Genomic DNA, 18,423 nt, shown 5'->3' with positions numbered 1-18,423 from the left:
ATGTATGGCTCAGCATATGTATAATTATATAAATATACATATGTACATATATAAATATATATAAACTTATATGTATATTTATATATAAATTTACATGTGCTGAGCCATACATATATATGCTGAGCCATACATATAATATACATATATACATATGTTGTTACATATTTTATAAATACATATTTTGAAGATATTACTCTCATACAGCATATTCTAGGTAGAAGGAATAATGTACCAAGAAGGGAAGAATGCAAGAGGTTGGTTCTAAATTTCTGTTTTTAAAAGATAGCTTAGAAGCATAAACATTTTTTGGGAAACCTTAATAGTTCCAATTGGAGCTATTTCAAACTCAAATTTCTAAGCATGTACTCATTTCTAAGTGATTTACGAAAGACACTTTAACTACCCTTGGCGCCTTAGAAGCCTGACTAATTTCATGTCCTTGATATTGACAACTGTGCTTAAAGTATAGTATTTAATCTGCTTTTATTTTATAGCATATTTTGAAGAATTTGCAAGATTTATTATTGGAAATGAGCTGTATTGAAGAAATCAAAGGCTAACTACATATAAATATTAAGGCATAGAAAGGTTCAGCTCTAAAGGACATATTTTAGGATAATGACTGTATCTCTGTGTGTGTGTGTGTTGGGGGGGGGGCTTATAGCATTCCACAAAGGCTGAACACATAGGAAATGTGACCATGACGAAGAAAACTGAATGATTGAGGCAACAGTTTATTATTTAGTATCTGAATAAAGAAGATTTATCCAAACAACTCTCCTCACCAGCAATGAAGTATGCTCTAATGACAACTATCTTTCTAAGCAAATCAACCCTTCCTACTTTTGACATTTTAACTGTGATGTGAAGATAAAACATTACATTAAGAAGATGTACATTTCTCTTCTATGGCTCTGCATCAACCATAGCAGTTTATAGTTCCAATTAGCATTGAAGAAAAGCTGGGGAACATCCCTATATTTTCTACACCTATCTTACCAACCATTTTATCATTCATTCATTCATTCATTCATTCATTCATCTAGAGAATGTCTCTGGGGCAGAGAAAAACAAGAAAATAGATAAGAGTTGGCATAAAAAAGAGTGATACTGCTTTATTCAAGGGCAGCTAAAATGGATAACTGCATCAAGATGTCATTATAAATGGGAACTATCCCAAGTTATTATGCTATTTATTATTTTGAAACTGATAGATTTGTGTGTCCAAGGGAATACTTCCTTGGAAACATAAGCAATTATTTAGTTACTTTAGGTTATCTGATTATAGTGTGTTATGGTTTGTATGTAAAGTGTCCTCCAAAAGCTCACCTGTGAGCCAATGCAAGATTTGGAGGAGAAATGTTTGGGTTATTAGCTGTAACCTAATCAGTGAATTAATCTCTGATGGGATTAACTGAGTGGTAACTGGAGGCAGGTAGGTTGAGGCTGGAGGAAGTGAAGTTTTTCATTGGGGGCGTGGCTATGGGGTATATATTTTGTATCTGGAAAATGGAGCCCCTCTCTCTGCTTTCTGATCATCATGTGAGCTGTTTCCCTTTGCCACACTCTCCCTCCATGATGTTCTGCCTGAGGAATGAAGCAGGCCTTCTGTGGACTATAACCTCTGAAACTGTGAGCCCTCAAATAAACTTTTCCTTACCTAAAATTGTTCTGGTCAGATCTTTTAGTCACAGCAGCAAAAAAGCTGACTAAAACACAGTTGGAGAGAGCCTCCTGCTTTTAATTAAGTATAAATAATAGGATGGTTTTGAAGTACAAGACCATGTATGTTTGTGTCTCCCACAATATTGAAATAAGGTGATGAGATTGCAAGAGCTCTGAGCTGATGTTACATGATGCTGGTAGATGTGCTATGTTGCTATTTGATGATGAGACCCTTGACTCTGATCTGATCCTGGACCTCAGAGTTATTCCTTGCCCTTCCTTTGCTGAATGCTATTTCAGAGAGGCAGGGATAGGGTGTGGACTCCTGTAGGTTATATTTCAAAGGCTTCCTTCTGTCCAGTTTTGTTTCTGGCTGGGTTTAGCTGATGTGCATTTGTTAGGAAGAAGTGGAGACTATTTTCTCCATTCCTACCAAGTGGCTATTCTGGCAACAGTTCTCTCTGGCTCCAGTTCCTATAGGACAGGTGACCTAAGCTTTCCACTTTCTTCAAGTGAGCTGGCCCATGGCCTCTGGCAAGGCCCCTCTTCCTTTGTCTCTAGCCTGTGGGAGCAGAAGTGTCCTGGGTAACTCCTCATTCCCATTTGGCTTCCCCCATTCTCCCTTTACCCAAGTATCACATTCCCCACATTAAGTTCCCTGTCTTGTGAATAATAGCTTGAAATTTGAAGTCGGAGATATTTGACTGTTTTTGGCTTAGAAAGATGGCAAGTGATGCTTAAAGTGGTTTTTTTTTTTCTTTTTGGTTAGATTCTGATTGGCATGGGTCAACTAAGGAAAGGAACTGACTCACCAAAAGGAACTTTAAAATACTGGCTCAGGCAGGGAGCCCAGGAGCCCAGGAGACAGAGGGACAATGGTGAGAAGGCAGAGAGAGGAAGAATCACCTGCTAATCCAGGGGATATGCACAGGCAGCCAGTATTTTTCAGGTGGAATAAGATCAGACTACAATCTTAAATAGTCTGGTTGAGTCATTAGGGAAGAGAAAATAGAAAGCTGATTCCAGAACCCTGATGAAAAAGTATTTATATTTCAGTGAATACATGAAAAAATTAATGCATTTCTCATCTGAAATAATGGCTTAGTGATTTTCAGCAAATCCTTGTTATCCTCATAAGCCCCTGTCTACATTGTTTCTGTTGTCATCCGGATTGGTCCATTCCTCCTACTCCTTCACCCGGTGCCTAGCTGAACAAAGCCTGGAAAGTGGTTTAGGGATCATGACCTGGTTCTCTTTGTGGTGAACTGTACTGAATCCTGAGGCAAAATTGGAAATGTGCACCCCTGTATACACTTATCAAAATATTCTTCTAGATTTTGAACCTAAAAGAAAAAGTTAATAAAACCTCTACTGTAAAGGATGACTATATTTGAAGCCCCACGGTGCCCAATCTGTTTGCACTCATGTGAACCCTCATAAACCTGCCTGAAGGGCCTCGCAGGTCAGGAAACATGGGCAGATTGGAAATGACTATTCCTGCTGCACAATAATACAAGGCTATAAAACTAACAACAGTCTATCTGTATTTAAAAAATGGATTTCTTTATCATGAGTTGTATTGCATAGCTTTTGTTTTTTGAAATATTATATTTACATATTATCTTAATTACTGAGTTTTAAGCTGCCCTTTAACTTTTGTGCCTGAGGCTAGTGTGTCATTCCTATGGCCCCCATCCTAGCCCTGCTGTGAGGCTTCATGTTACACAGGCACCAAGGCTGTACTGAGACTAGATGAAGAGGAAGAAGCAAAACAAGGGTCATATAATTCTGTGCAGGAATTCACAACAGGAAGGTTCTAAGGAGTTGAAAAAAAATCTCACTGTGGACTGAAGGTCTTCATAATTATTTTAATAAAGTCTGAGGGAAAAAAATTCCAGGTCCATCAAATCCTGGGCAAATTGGCCTTTATTTGTTGTGAGGTCGTTGAAGGCTCAGATCTGGTTGGGAATCCATATAAAGATACCTTATTGCAGATCATGAGTTTGCAAAGAAAGTTTGAAATTAGGAAGATGGCCTTAGAGTAGAGGAGAATGAAGCTTGTAATATAATTTGTCCTTACCAAGCAAAGTAGCTATCAATAATGAAAGTTGAAAGATATCATTACAGGGATATTGCTATAAAATGCATAAAATGTCAAATTGGATATCTTGCCCATCCTCACAGAAGAAAGCAGGGAAAGTTAACAATGAGGATGGAAAATGAGATTCCCCAAGGGAGAAATGAATGGAGAAACACATTAGTTTATATGTGAAGGCTAAAAACTGAAAAATAAAAACAAAGACGAAACAAGCAGACAAACAAAACTTCAGATGATTCAAATGAAACAAGAGACTTTCACATCTTTCATAAATAATAAATGGCTCCATAAATGAGACTATTAACATATCATTAAATCTCAGGAAATTTTTTTTTTTCAAAATCATTTCCTTGCTTGTCTTTAGCCAGGAACGAAGGACACCTATGGATGATAATGTATGGCAAGGCAGTGGAGGCCTAGGCTTAGGTACTGCAGTAGTAGTTTCCTGTTTTTTTTTTTTTTTTTTTTCTCCTAGAATCATATAGGGATCATGAGTAAAGCTTATAGGAAAGTTAGTAAATTACAGGTACACAACAGGGTACCAGTGTGGTTTTGTCCAGCTGCTTCCTTTAATTGATTTTGTTTTCTCTTTTTCTCAGCTAGTGAATGCTCCTTTCTACCATAGGTACTGGAAGAAGTGTGATTCTTTTAAATGGGCTTTCCCAGGAAAAGGCCCAATTTGCAGCCCCAGCTCCCCCTCAGGAAGTCCCTGTGTTTCCAGACTAGGTATTTCCAGCCATCTTGGGTAATTCTCTGTTGGTACTGGGCATTACTGGTCTACTTCCAGGATCTCTAGCCTTGTTCAATGTCCCTTCTGCTACCTTCCATATTATATAACTGTAACCAATATTTCCCATAATGAAAGATCATTTAGGTTATTTCAGCTTTATTCTTTCTATCTCACTTTCCTTCCTCTGACCTCCTTCTTCCTTTCCACATCCCAGTTCCCCAAGCTGTAACATTCCTTGCAGAGCTCCTTAAATATAGTAAAACATCATGGACAACTACCTGTATTTGAATTTAACACAAATTTAAAACAAAAGGGTGCACATACTTTGCTGAATACCACTCATACATTGCTGGTGGGATTGCAAATTGGTGCAACCACTATGGAAAGCAGTATGAAGATTTCTTAGAAAACTTTGAATGGAACCTCCATTTGACCCAGCTATCCTACTCCTTGTTCTATACCCAGAGGACTTAAAATCAGCATACTATAGTGAAACAGCCACATCAATGTTCATAGCAGCTCAGTTCACAATAGCTAAACTGTGGAACCAACATAGACACCCTTCCATAGATGAATGAATAAAGAAACTGTGGTATATATACACAGTGGAATATTACTAAACATTAGAAGAGAATAAAATTATGGCATTTGCAGATAAACGGATGGAGTTGAAGAATATCATGCTAGTTAATAAGCCAATCCCAAAAAACCAAAGGCCGAATGTTCTCTCTGATAAGTGGATGCTGATCTATAATGTGGTGGAGGGGGTGAGTGTGGGAAAATTGGAGGAACTTTGGATTGGGCAAAGGGGAGGGAAGGGAAGGAAGGGGTCATGGGGGCAGGAAAGATGGTGGAATTACATGGATATCATTACTCTAAGTACATGTATGACTGCATATATGGTACGACTCTACATTGTGTACAACCAGAGAAATGAAAAGTTGTGCTCTATTTGTATACAATGAATCAAAATGCATTCTTCTGTCATGTATAACTCATTAGAATGAATAAAAAAAATTTGCGGAGCACCCTGGAGATACCCTGACTTTCAAAATTGAAGAAATTAACTGGAAGATCATTCAGTAATGTCACAAATAGATGAGTCTGAAGTATTGCCAACTTCACATAAAGCCCCCAAATCAGTGAGAAATTTGCCATCATGCAGAGTGAAGATAGGGTTGGGACTCCAATCTAAAGAGATAACTTTACTTAAACTCCAAATATATGAAGATTTTGTGTTCTTACCATACACAAAAGGTAACTCCGTAAAGAGATTAAATGCTATAGTAATCAGTTTAATATATATACATATATTAAAAATCATGTTGTATACCCATATAGTTTTTATTAAAACCCTGAAAAAAATCATAAATATACGCTTATACATAACAGTACTTCTAAAAATAGATTTATTAATTTTCCTCTCTACAAATGCTCTCATTTACTGTATCTCTATAAATGAAACTTGGCAAGTTTTAGAAATGCTGATGTTGGATGACATTTAGTAAGCATTTTACTAAAATTCTATGGATTAGTACTTGTTTTAACATTTCAAATAGCATAAAGCTAATATATGTGCTCTGGAAAGGATTTTGCTTAAGCTGACAATACAGACAGCTTGCCAGCTAGCAATGGAGAATTGTTATTTTTCTATTGCATTCATTGCCAAGGAAGAAAAATTGAGGTAGAAGAAACTGCAAATCCTCTTATCTTTTATTTTACTTAGTGGGTCAAAATACCTTAAATTCTACTTCAGATTAATAAAAGCTATTCAAAGACAATGATTTCATTTTCCTGACATTTACATTTTTCAGGTTAGATGGGCAGTGTTACCTGTCATTTTGAATAGAAGTGCATGAATATTACAGAAGGTTGCTCAGTTGCCCATGTAGATGCCCCTTCTATAAAGTGACCACATCTCAAAATTGTAATCTACTCATACTTTTAGAAATGCAGTTTCACCTTCTTAAAACTTAAAAATGAAACCATACATGGAGGATTTTACCCATGTCCCCTTAATCCATTTAAAAATGCTTTTGCCATTTCTACCTCAGGAGTGTTAAGATGCCACTTTTCCTCAAGTCAAGAGCTACTTCTTTGATTAAAGTGCTGATTTATTGGATCATATTGTGTACCTTAAGCAATGCAATTCTCCACAACAGGACCCAAAGCAACAATCCTGCTCTATGTTCTCAAGGATGCCATGTCATCTCCTGGTTACTCTCTCTCTTGAAAATATTTGCCTAATTGGTATTTATCACTCTATAAAATTAGGCAAAAAGCGGGCAGAAACACTTGCTTTCCCACTCTAGTTATGATGTTACCTCATGTGGGTCAAGATATGGACACATGAGGCAGAAATCCTTGCAGCATGTCCCATTTACTTGAGAAATGATAGAAGGGGAGATGAACTATGGAAGTGATGATGGGCCACTTTGGCCACCTATGGTATGCCATCCCTGTGCCTCTATTTATGGTTTTCCCCTGGACAACCTTCTCTCTACTCTTATTCCATGTTGAGTGAATTTTTTCCTGTGCTTTTTTCTTCCACTACGAGCTTCTTCCAAGCCCACAAATACTGATTATCTGTTGCCACTAATGACAAACATGTCATTTGTTATGACTAAGGGCATTTCATCAGGCAAACATATTTCATCTTTGAATGAGATGAATTGTTGAATTATTACCTGATTTTGCCTCTTCTAGTCCTGGTTTATCATCTTTTTGCTGATGTAAAATATAAAACAGCTTCTGTTTTTTATCTACTATACTGAGGTCATTCAAGACATACTGTGGTGATTAATTTTATGTGTCAATTTGTCTAGACCACGATATTCAGCTATTTGGACAAATATCATTCTAGATGTTTCCGTGAAAGATGAGATTAACATTTAAGTTAGTGGACTTTGAGGGAAAGCAGATTACTCTCTATAATGTGGGTGGGCCTTATCTAATTGAGTTGAAGGTCTTAATAGAAAAAGATGGATCTCCCCAGAGAATTCTGCTGGCAGATAGCCTTCAAACTTGAACTACCCTTTGTCTCTGCCACCTAACCTTGCAGATTTTGGATTTACCACTCTCCACAGTCGTGTGAGTCAAAACTTTAAAATACATCTCTCTTTGTGAAAGAATATGTTGTTGATTGATTCTATTAGATTTTCAACTTTAGGGTGGAAAAAAATCTACTCATATACAACATATATATGTCTCGTATACAACACAGATGATCACGGGGTATTCAATTTCAGGTGATATACAGACTCTTTGATCTCCTCTCTTCTTCCATTAAACATTATTCAAAGTAGTCTCTGGTTTATTTTAATATGCTTATTAAGTAAAATATCTTGTATCTTTTCTTTATTCTTCTTTGCCTCCACTCTCATCTCTGCCTCAAAGGTTCACACTAAGTACAGGACAAAGTCTCTTACTGCCCTATTTTCACTTTCATGCTGTGGTCAGACTAACTTTCTTAAAGCCCATTTTTATTAACCCCATTTAGTTTTTGAAAATACAGAACAAAATCCTTTCTCTAACTTCTAAAAGTCTGCCTGATACACTACTTCCCTGCTTATTTCTCGGCATTCTTTTCTGAAATGAACGGCACTCTTTGCATCTTTGCTCTTGAAACTCATGCAACAAGGTTCATCTCCCTTCTCTTCAGCAAGGACCTCACATAGATCCTGGCCTACTTATAGCTATGCAAGGACTGTCTGTGATGCCCCTGCTTCTCACTGACTTTCCTGTCCTCTAATATTACACAGTTATAGACATATGTTTAGCCCATACACAGTTCTTTGTTTTTATACATAAAATCTTCCATTGTTCACTACTTCCTAGTGTGAGGTATTGAATAAAGGCAGTAGGTAGAAAGCACACCATGGTTCAGGGAAAACCTTGATTTTTCTGTCCAGAGCCCTTCTTTGGCTTGTTGAACAACCATGTTGAAGTTCTGGCATAATTATAATTAAGAGTTCTCTAACATAAAGTTTTAATCGATTCTCAAATGTAGGCCTTGGAAACCTCACAGACAGATGACTGTGTATTGTTGTTCTATAGAAGGGACTGTATCTTTGAAACCTGTCCTAATGGGATAGCATAGACTAGTTGGCTCAAATAACAGAAATGCATTTATCACAACTTTGGAGGTCAGAAAGATCATGGCACTGGTGAATTCAGTGTCCAGTGAGGGGCATCCTTGCTGTTTTGCAGATGAACATTATCAAAGAAAGAGAGGAAGAGATAGATATCATCTCTGTTCTGTTTCTTCTTATAAGGGCTCTGTTCTCATGACCCAATTACCTCCCAAAGACCCCACCCAAATAACATCACACTGAGGAGTAAACTCAAAGTATGAATTTTGGGGGGGATGCAAACTAAAATTTAGTCCATAGCAACAGCAGTTTATTTCCTTCAATATTTTCACCATGCCATGTTTCTTAATTGTTTTTCCTTAAGTCTTACAGTAACCTTTTTTTTTTTTTCCGGAAAACTTTCCTAATTTTCTACATGTAATAACTGAGTAAAATGTTTTTAAGATTTCTGCAAAAATTGTCATAATAGCTTAATTTTGAAATGCATTTAAGAGTTTCTGCATTTTAGTTGTTGTGCTTGTCATTAGAGCTGTTTATCACAGAGGGATGATCTAGGGAATAGAGTTCAAGAGGTTTATTCTGATTGTTTTAGTGCCACTAAGTGTGAAAGGAAACAACTGAGCTAGCTTCCAGATAATCTGTGAGAGGGCTGCACAGCTTGGTGATGTGGCATATGCCTCTTGCCTAGCTGAGCCCAGAGCTGTCACATACTGGTTTCCTGGCACTGATGAGGTGTGAGCATTCAGCTAGTGTTAGTAAGATACAAATACAATTCCTGCCATGTGATAGCGGTCACTCAAGAAATGAGAAGAGATGGATTGAAGATGCTAAACTAAAAGTAAAAAATATGACTGACATCCAAAACTAAAAGAAAAAAAACTGGAGGAAAAAACAAAATAAAAAAACCCTCACTGGATCATTGAATAGAGCCACTAAATCATCATATACAGGAGGAGAAAGCAGCCCTACCAGATCTATAAATTTAAAGAAATCCTGGTAAGAGAGTCCAAAAGAAGTTTGTGAAGAGAAATTATGAATCTCCAGGAGACTTTCTGTTTACCTTTTTAGTATCCTGCACTTAGTTATATGTTTTCTCTTTCAAATAGTGGCTAGATCAGTCAAAAATATTACTCTCATGGATAGTTATCAGTCTTTCTCTTTTATATAAACCTGAACCAACAAAATTGCATGGAATGATACTAGTGACTATGTCAAGGATCTCAAAGTACTGAGAAACATTAAAGCATCTCCTGCCTTGTGCTCACCAGTCACCTGACTATCAAGAGGAAACAGGAAAGAATGTGTGAAATCACCACTCAGCCCAATCCTGCGTCTGCTCTAGAGGCTGAGATACACTTTGCCATTCTTACTAATGAGCCTGTAACATGTTGTGTACTTCCCTCAGGCCAGAAGGTTTTGACGAATCCATTCAAGGCTTCAGAGTTCTCCATCTTGGTCTGATCTCATAAATACCACTCAAATTAATCTACTTCAGCATTTCTAGCCTGGATTCCTGTTAAAAATCCTTTCATTGATCCCTTGTACTTGCCTACCTCTAGCCACTTCTCCACAGTGCAGTCAGAAGACTTAAACTCAAATTTTTTGTGTCATTCTTTTGATTAAAATCATTTAATGATTCTTAACAAGGCTCATAAAGCTCTACATTTCCAGTTTCATCATTTTCTAATTCCTTCTAGTAGCCTGGTTTTCTCCATTTTCCTTCAGTATGTCATACCACTTCCAGCTGTCCTAAACACTATCCACCATTCCTTAAATTTTTCTTTTACCTTCCTATCATTCAGATCTCAGGTTAAATGTTACTAAGGAATATAATATATTTTATTATTTGTAAATTGTGTGTTATTTGCAAGATTTTATAGTAAATCTATAAGCATACATATTACACCCCCCCATTGGCTGTTAAACATTTACCAGCATACCACCAGCCTACCATTTAAGCTCTAGTGGTTACAGGAATACTAGTGATATTGATTTCCTTCTTTTTTTCTGCTTTACTTCTCCATTCCTTTACTGGTTTCTTGTGCTCTCCTCTGAGATAAATTCTTTGTAATCGAATCCTTGTCACAGAGTCTTTGTTTTGGAAAAACCCAAACTATGACAATCATGGAGAGCATTTTCTTTGTTCACCGTATTATCCTCTGTGCCTAATAAGTACAAGGTAAATATTTGTTGTATGAATAAATGATTGAGCATAGCATCCCAGAGAGATAGTACTAATTAAGGGAATTCACTAAAATCTTTGATCCTCTGTGGTCTACTGGAACATGAAGAATTCTTGTGTCTATGACCTACAGATTTCTGGAATTCATCTGTGATAGATAGATTCCTAATTTACATGGGACCCCTGGAAAATTATTGGGCACAAGTGCCATATGATGCAAAACCAGAGAATTGTGTTATGTGATATAAAGGAGGAGAAATAATTATCTTGAGGAAAGAAAAGAAGTAGAAATTTTGGCATCAAGGTGAGATGAAGCTGCCAAGAATTTCTGGAAACTGTTTGATTATTTATATGAGTGTGTTCACGTAAAGTAGTATCAGTATGGAAGGAAGAGAAAGATCAATTTCTATGCGCATCTGCCTCTAGCTGCTTCGAGAAATATTGAAAGAAGTTCAACAAATGACTACTTTGCATAAAAATTGGACCATATTTGGGGAGGGAATTGGGAGTAGCCTGGGAAAAGGGTGATCATGAAGAGAAATTTGGGGGAATCATTACTTGACAGCATGGTGTAGCAGAAATGACCAGCAGAATGTCTCCAGTGGAGGGTGTAATTGACATGTTAAGACAGAGATGTCTCTCTAATTTGAGGTTACTATTGAGTGATGCTGCATGGTGACTTCCTTCTTTGCTCATCACCCCAACTGCACTAAAATATAGTCTACTCACAGAGATATCATATATGAATGGGGATGAGGGGTTATCATGGAAATCTAGGCCATTAGCCTCCAGAAGAGGGAGAAGGAGGAGAAAGAAAGAATAGATTCAGGCAGAGAAGCAGAATGATTATCAATTCAGTGGAGAGTAGAAGGCCAGAACAAGAATTTTCTTGGGAAATGCCAAAATATGGGGCATGCTGGTCATTAAATTTCCCAGCCTGAAATCTTGAGGGACAGTACTAATTTACCCAATATCTAAGTTAAATTTAGAAGTACCAAATTTGAGAGCCAGAAGAACTTCAACTTACTCCCATCTTTCCCTGGGCATTGTGAAGACTGTTTTTGAGTCTTTGCTGGGTGGCTATTCTTTCCTTCCTTTAGGTGACATTTCCCTCACAGACCTCACAGAGCAGTGTTTTTGTGTTTTGGTGCTGGGAATTGAGCCCAGGTCTTTTAGCATGATAAATATACACTCTACCACCAAGCTATACCCCTAGCCTCAGAAGAAAATTTATAGTGTACTCATGCTCAGAAAACCTTACTTTCTGACAGCGAAAAAGCAAAAATACCACAATGGCTGAAATTTCATTTTTTAAAAATAAATATTTTGAAAGTCTATTATTTTTTCTTTTTAAAGTAGAATAATTTAAATAACTTCTTTGCCAGGCTTCCTGACTGAGAGTTAGGATATGTACATTTTTCTCCCTTTTTTGGCGAGGAGAGCGGCTTATTGCAAATTCCTTTCACTTCTTGCCTACATTTACATTAATCAGCATGGTAGTTGTCATATCATTCAAGGTGGAGCTGACTAAAGTTCTTCAGCACCTTCATTTTGATCAAAGTATTTACCATAAGGAACCTGGCCCCACATGTAAGAATGTCTGTGGAGTTCCCTGGGGACTCACCCAGGGAGGGAACTTACCCTCCAGGAGTGTACTGTCTGAGACTGATAGCACCGATGGGCTGCGTAAGACAGCAGAGACAAAGAGTTATGAAACTATGATGATGTGCCAGACACAGAAGTTTTAAAAAAGGAATAAGAACATGTCCTTCCACTTCAGCAATATTCAGCCTGGGAGAGATCCCAGACACACACAGCAATAATTTCAATATTATGTGGTAAATGTTCGATGGAAGTATGCAGTCTTTTTGCTATGGAACAAGGGAACAGATGGTATTTATGGATCCTTTTAAGGGAGCAGTTGGGGAAAGCTTCCCAAAAGGTGGCAGGCTAACTGGAACTTAAAGTATGATTGGAGGTCATCCTGGAAGATGCTCCAGGGCTGAATTTTGCTGAAGTGAAAGGACATGTTCTTATTCCTTTTTTATAGGCACCAGAAAAACTAAACTGCATAAAGGTGAAAATACATGACAATGGATGACATATTTTGGCAATGATGAGTGGTCTGATCAGAACTAACAGCAGAATGCTGTTTCTGGACCATTGATTTGGCTCTGAGCTTCTTAGTAGAAATATTAAAAAGGAAAATAGATTGTTTCCATCAATTCTGACTTTTATGAAGGTATTATAATACACATTCATTTACTTACTTCCTTAGTTCACTCAACATATATTAATTTTCTGTCTAGTTCATGCTGGGCATCTGGATAGGCTCTGAAAAGATAGTACTGAATAAACAGACCACAGTCCTTGACCTTATGGAACATTAACATTCAGGTTCTATACTGAGGTCATTCAACTTGGCTCCCATCTCACTGACTCGTTTTGATGAAGTCAAAGGCTGAGAGAATAACAGGAGTTGAAAATGTGTACTGATTTTAACATATTACCCATATAGGAAATGAAAGACAACAAAATGTCCTAAAGGACAATACCTCTGCCTAAAGTTTGCTTCTTCACTTAAAATATTGCAAATTATTAAGAAACCTGAATGTATTTTAAATGAAATGTCTTATAAGTGAAAAATGTCTGTAATTTGGAAAATTACACTAAATACCTTCTGTTATTAGAACAGATGATCATTCTAATGAGCAAAACCAGGAATGCATTGCTGCCTACACACAGTTAAGCCAAACCAATCCACAAAACAATTTCTACCTGCATGATTGGATGCTGTTTTTGAATGAGCTGGATGCATGTTGTGCAGAGGACAAGATGTTGAATTTCTTCTACATGTTCATAACTCTGACTTTCATGAATTATAAGTAATCTTAACAGATAACTGGCTCTGCAAGAATGAATTGCTTGGGGTCAACTCTCTTAAAAAAATATTAATACTAGAAGACCTCACAGTTAATACAACATACCAATACATTTGGTGTTCTAGAGGCATATTTTGCGAATAATTTTTTCTCAGAGAATTAATTACTAAATTAAACTGCTTAAATTGAAAGATTTATAGGAGTGTTTTACCGAAATTCTAATGGCTTGGTGGACATTTGTGACACAAACCTTTAGAAATTTTCGAGGGTAAAATTATCTTAGTAATATCATGGTGCAGAACTTTGGAGTCCTAATTCTCATTTTACCTATGCATGGGAGAGATCCAGAATTGCTTATGAGGGAAGAAAGCCTTGATTCTTTTTTAGGGTACTCTTTGTTTTGCTCTTCATAGAATAAAAGTGGGATTTAAAAAAAATCAGGAAAATTTCCTGATTAGGTCTCCATTTTTCATTAGGATATGGCATTTTTATTCCTAGCTGGGCTGATTATGAAAGCATATGGATCTCTCCTTAATTGGCAACATAGAATATTTGCACCCTAGGCCCACGTCAGCAAATAGAACTCTTTTTGCTCAATAATAACCAAAAGCTCAGTTATGAGATATAATTTTTACTTACAGAGCATTGCCTAAAGGTTATGCAGCAATCCATTCCTTTAATTACTCTCAAATCAGTTCTATGTAGGTGGGCTGTCAGAACTCCACCTCTCTTAGATCTGCTGTAATGATGTGGGCTTTGGTATTTATTGCATATCTCCAGTGGGGGCCTCAAAGGAAATGCTTGACACTGATTTTACACAGTGGGGAGGCTGATGCAGACAGGACCTGGTTCAATCATAATCCAGAACATCTTCCTGCTACGGAACCAAAAGAGTAATTTTTCTTCTAAGTAATTTCCATGCTGTAAACATGCAGATCTAAATTACATGACTGATGGTGTTTTCCCTCTTGCACAGCCTGCTCAGAAGCTCAGAGCCAAATTCATGAACCACCTGAAGCTGTTATATAACTTTATGATATTCATTTTTTATATAGTTTTTTCTATATGATGATCTGATTTCTTGAAAAAAAATTATTGAGGTGAAACTCTCACAATATAAAATCAGTTGTTTTATTTTTATTTCTTCTTATTGCTATTATTATTATTATTATTATTATTATTTGTGGTGTTTTGGGTATCTGTAGGCTCTGGGGATTGAACCAAGAATCTTGCTTATGCAAAGCAAGTGCTCTACTACTGAGTTACACCCCCATCCCCAAAGTCAACCATTCAAAAGTAAATGATCCAGTGATATTTAGTATATTCACAATGCTATGCAACTAACCCCACATCAGCTTCCAAAATATTTCACTGTCACCAATAGACTCATCTTAGTTCTCTTCCATTATTCTTTTGATTCTTTAAAATGAATCTTATACTCCATGCATGTCTGCAAAATGCCACAACATTTTTTAAATGAAACAGATTTTTAGTATACACATAAAAATATGTAAAACAAGTCCAAGTGCAAGAGATGGAGAACAAGGAGTAGGGAGTAGAAGAAGAATGAAGTAATCATTTTGTGTAAACCAAATGAAGAAGGAATTTCAAGAAAGAAACAGTCAACAAGAGCCACATGACAGAAATGTCACATAAAGTGAAGATTGAAATGATGCTGCTAATTTATCAGTTAGGAAGTTATCTGCAACTTTTATGTAGTTGAGTGTCTGTAACATGTGGGTTAGAGGCAAAACCTGATTGTGACTAGGAGGTGAGATAGTAAAGACTCAGAAACCTGGAACATTTCAAAATATTGGCAAAGGACTGAAATAAAGAAGAGGCTATAGCAAGTTTAACTTTATTTCTTTAAAGGTTGGGGATGCTTAAACCAACTATGGTAATAATAAGTGGAGAAAACTTGAATGATGGACTTGGTTCTATGATCATCTCTGGGGTGAGCTTGAGCAAGTGACTTTACATCTCTAGTCTTGGTTTTCTTATCTGAGTCACAGTGGCTTAATCAAAGTATCTCTGGGATTCCTTCTAGCTTTAGTATTCTGTGGTGCATTCATGGATAGAAGGAATGTGAAAATAAAGCAAGAATAGCAAAGCAATTTTGAAAATATACTAATGTTTTTTTCATTGATACACTCTAATTTTTAATGGTCTGCTTGAATTGCTGATTTTATAATTGGATTTTATGATATTAAAATTAAATCAAAGAATCTAGTGAGCATTTAATTTCAATCCTTTGGCCAAAAAGTGTGTTGTATTGTGTCCAACTACCCCTCAAATGATTTGGAAGTCAACAGGATGGTTGATGTGGATTGTGGTTGATTATAAGTGGCTAAAAATTCCTTAGTACTTGTCCCACTGAAAGCTAAGTTCCATTTTGTTTTTTTAATCTTTGAATACAGAAGGGCTCTCTACAGCTGCTTAGCCATCAAAATATGAGCAAACGATGCTATTTCTGGGCCCTTAAGAGAATGGGATGCTGGCTATTTCAACCTGGCTGCTATGCTATGAGGAAGCCCAAGCTGCCCCATGGAGAAGCCTTATAGAAAACAAATGAGGCTCTAGCCAATAGCTCTGGTTGAGAACTGATTTGCTAGCCAAGTGTGTGATCCATCTTGAAAATAGATCTTCAACACCAATTGAGATATTCTGCTGGCACACATGGAGCAGAGAAGAGCTGCCCTCACTGATCCCTGCCAAAATTTCAGATTTAAAGGAAAAATAAGTGGCCATATTGAATCATTCATTTTAGAAATGATGTAACACAGCAATACATAACTGTATTGCATTATTTGTTATTGATCTAGTAAAACAAATCCAATTGTATAGATGATTCTTCTATCAGTACATATAAGCATTCCTGAAAAAACCTGTATTCTATAAAATTGCATATCAATTTCATACAACATTTATGAGGAAAATAAGATTGATGTAGAATTTTTCAAAGAATGCCCTAATGAAAACAGTAATGCTCCTGTTAAAAATACCAGTCACTGGCTGGGAGTGGTGGTGCATGCCTATAATCCCAGAGATTTGGAAGGCTGAGACGGGGGAACGCAAATTCAAGGCTGGCCTCAACAACATAGTGAGCTCTAAGCAAGTTAGTGAGACTCTGTCTCAAAATAAAAATAAAAAGAGTTGAGGATGTGGCTCAGTGATAAAACACCCCTGGGTTAAATCACCAGTAACAACAACAACAACAACAACAAAGACCAGACATAACAAATCTCTTCTGGTATTCACACTTAGAATCACAGTGCATCCTTATCAGGCCTGTATCCTGGGACCTATATTTCTTAAAAGAAATTTTCACCTGTAGTTTTACCAAAGACCACTATAAAATGGAAAGAATAAGGGTTCTTGGAGCACTAAATCATCTACTTATTAAACTGAAAAAGATTCTTATGCAGATATTTCAGTCCCTTTCTCCAAGGTCTTTACATATTGCTGAAGATTTCTTTTTAAGTAGGAAAGTTTGATCCTATTGCCTTTTGAAGTTCTTGGAAATTCAAAAGTGAATCTAGAGGACTTGTGAGTATCAACTTTCTTATTTGTTGTTTAGCATAAATGGCCCATTTGTTTATGGCACATTGAACAATATACTGAAAATAAGGGCCCAATCCTCTGCTGCCATAGCCTGCATCATGAACCTGGGCCTTGTAACCTACCTTGTCCTGACTACTCAATTTCAAAGCCAAAAGAGATTGCTGTTCTGAGTGGGGAGCAGTTGGTGATGCTTTGGTTTCAGCTTCCTTCACCAGATCTGTCAGGAAAGGGCTGTCAGTACTCACTGTGGGATGGGAACTAGGGCTGAGAGAGGGCACTGGGTATCCTGCTCCTCAGAAGCCAGTTCATTGGACAGCTCTTCTGTTTGAAGTGCTGGTGAGAACAAATCTTCTCTTGGAGGGAAGATGACTTGGTCACTTGTTTTTTGAGGTAGTGTTGCAGATGGATTCCTAACAAAGAATGTTGTCATCTATCATTGACTTTGTGCAAAGAAACTCACCAGGTTGGCCAGGTCCTTCTGTCTCCACTGTATCAACCCTGGGTTCAATAAGAGGAAGCTCTGGACTCAAAGTAACATCCTGAAGAATGGATTTAGAAAGAAAAGTTGAATCAGAACATGTATCATACATTAGAAGGGTTATAATCCATATTTTACATATTTTCATCTAAATGTAAGCAAATCATTTTGTAGTTAGCATACATTTACTACAGAGGAAGATTCTGATTTAAAAATATATCTTGTAAAGTAACATGAGCTGGTATAGTGATCTATTACATGATCTATTGCTTTTTGGCTAACTGGTTAGTCTGAAAAAGGCTCACTATTAACAATTTGAATTGCATCTATTTTGTTCCAACTTTGCAATTCTTTCAATTTAAAAGGGAATATTGGGCTGGGGTTGTGGCTCAGTTGGCAGAGCGCTTGCCTGGCACATATAAGGCACTGGATTTCATCCTTGGCATCACATAAAAATAAAATAAAAAGCATTGTGTCCATCTACTAGAAAAAGTATTTTTTTTTAAAAAAAGGACTAGAGCATAGTCAACACTTTCATTTATGAACAGTTTTGTGATAACTTCTGGCACAAAGTAAATTAATATAGCTTTAAGTACAAAATTACTACTTATTATTTTTACTTTCTAAGATATTAATTTGAATTCACCACCTCCCATAAATAAATACGTAGGTAAGACTTTAAGAATTAAAAGTAAATTTATAAGGTATGTTTACCTTTCCAGTTATTTCTGAAAAT

The 18,423-nt window shown here is 36.8% G+C and overlaps 1 protein-coding gene across 2 annotated transcripts in view; it reads right to left on the bottom strand.

Annotated features, from left to right (window-relative positions):
* Impg1 (interphotoreceptor matrix proteoglycan 1) overlaps positions 1-18,423 on the bottom strand; it is a 134,249-nt gene that overhangs the window by 55,744 nt on the left and 60,082 nt on the right. For both annotated transcript variants that reach the window (XM_021720219.3, XM_040282982.2), the window contains one exon: positions 17,670-17,748. In XM_021720219.3, coding sequence (XP_021575894.2) covers positions 17,670-17,748 — 79 coding nt within the window. The remainder of the gene's footprint in view (positions 1-17,669; positions 17,749-18,423) is intronic.

The sequence above is a fragment of the Ictidomys tridecemlineatus genome, chromosome 8, assembly GCF_052094955.1.
Source record: "Ictidomys tridecemlineatus isolate mIctTri1 chromosome 8, mIctTri1.hap1, whole genome shotgun sequence".
NCBI classification, from domain to species: Eukaryota; Metazoa; Chordata; class Mammalia; order Rodentia; family Sciuridae; genus Ictidomys; species Ictidomys tridecemlineatus.
This window is presented reverse-complemented; position numbering and strand designations above follow the sequence as displayed.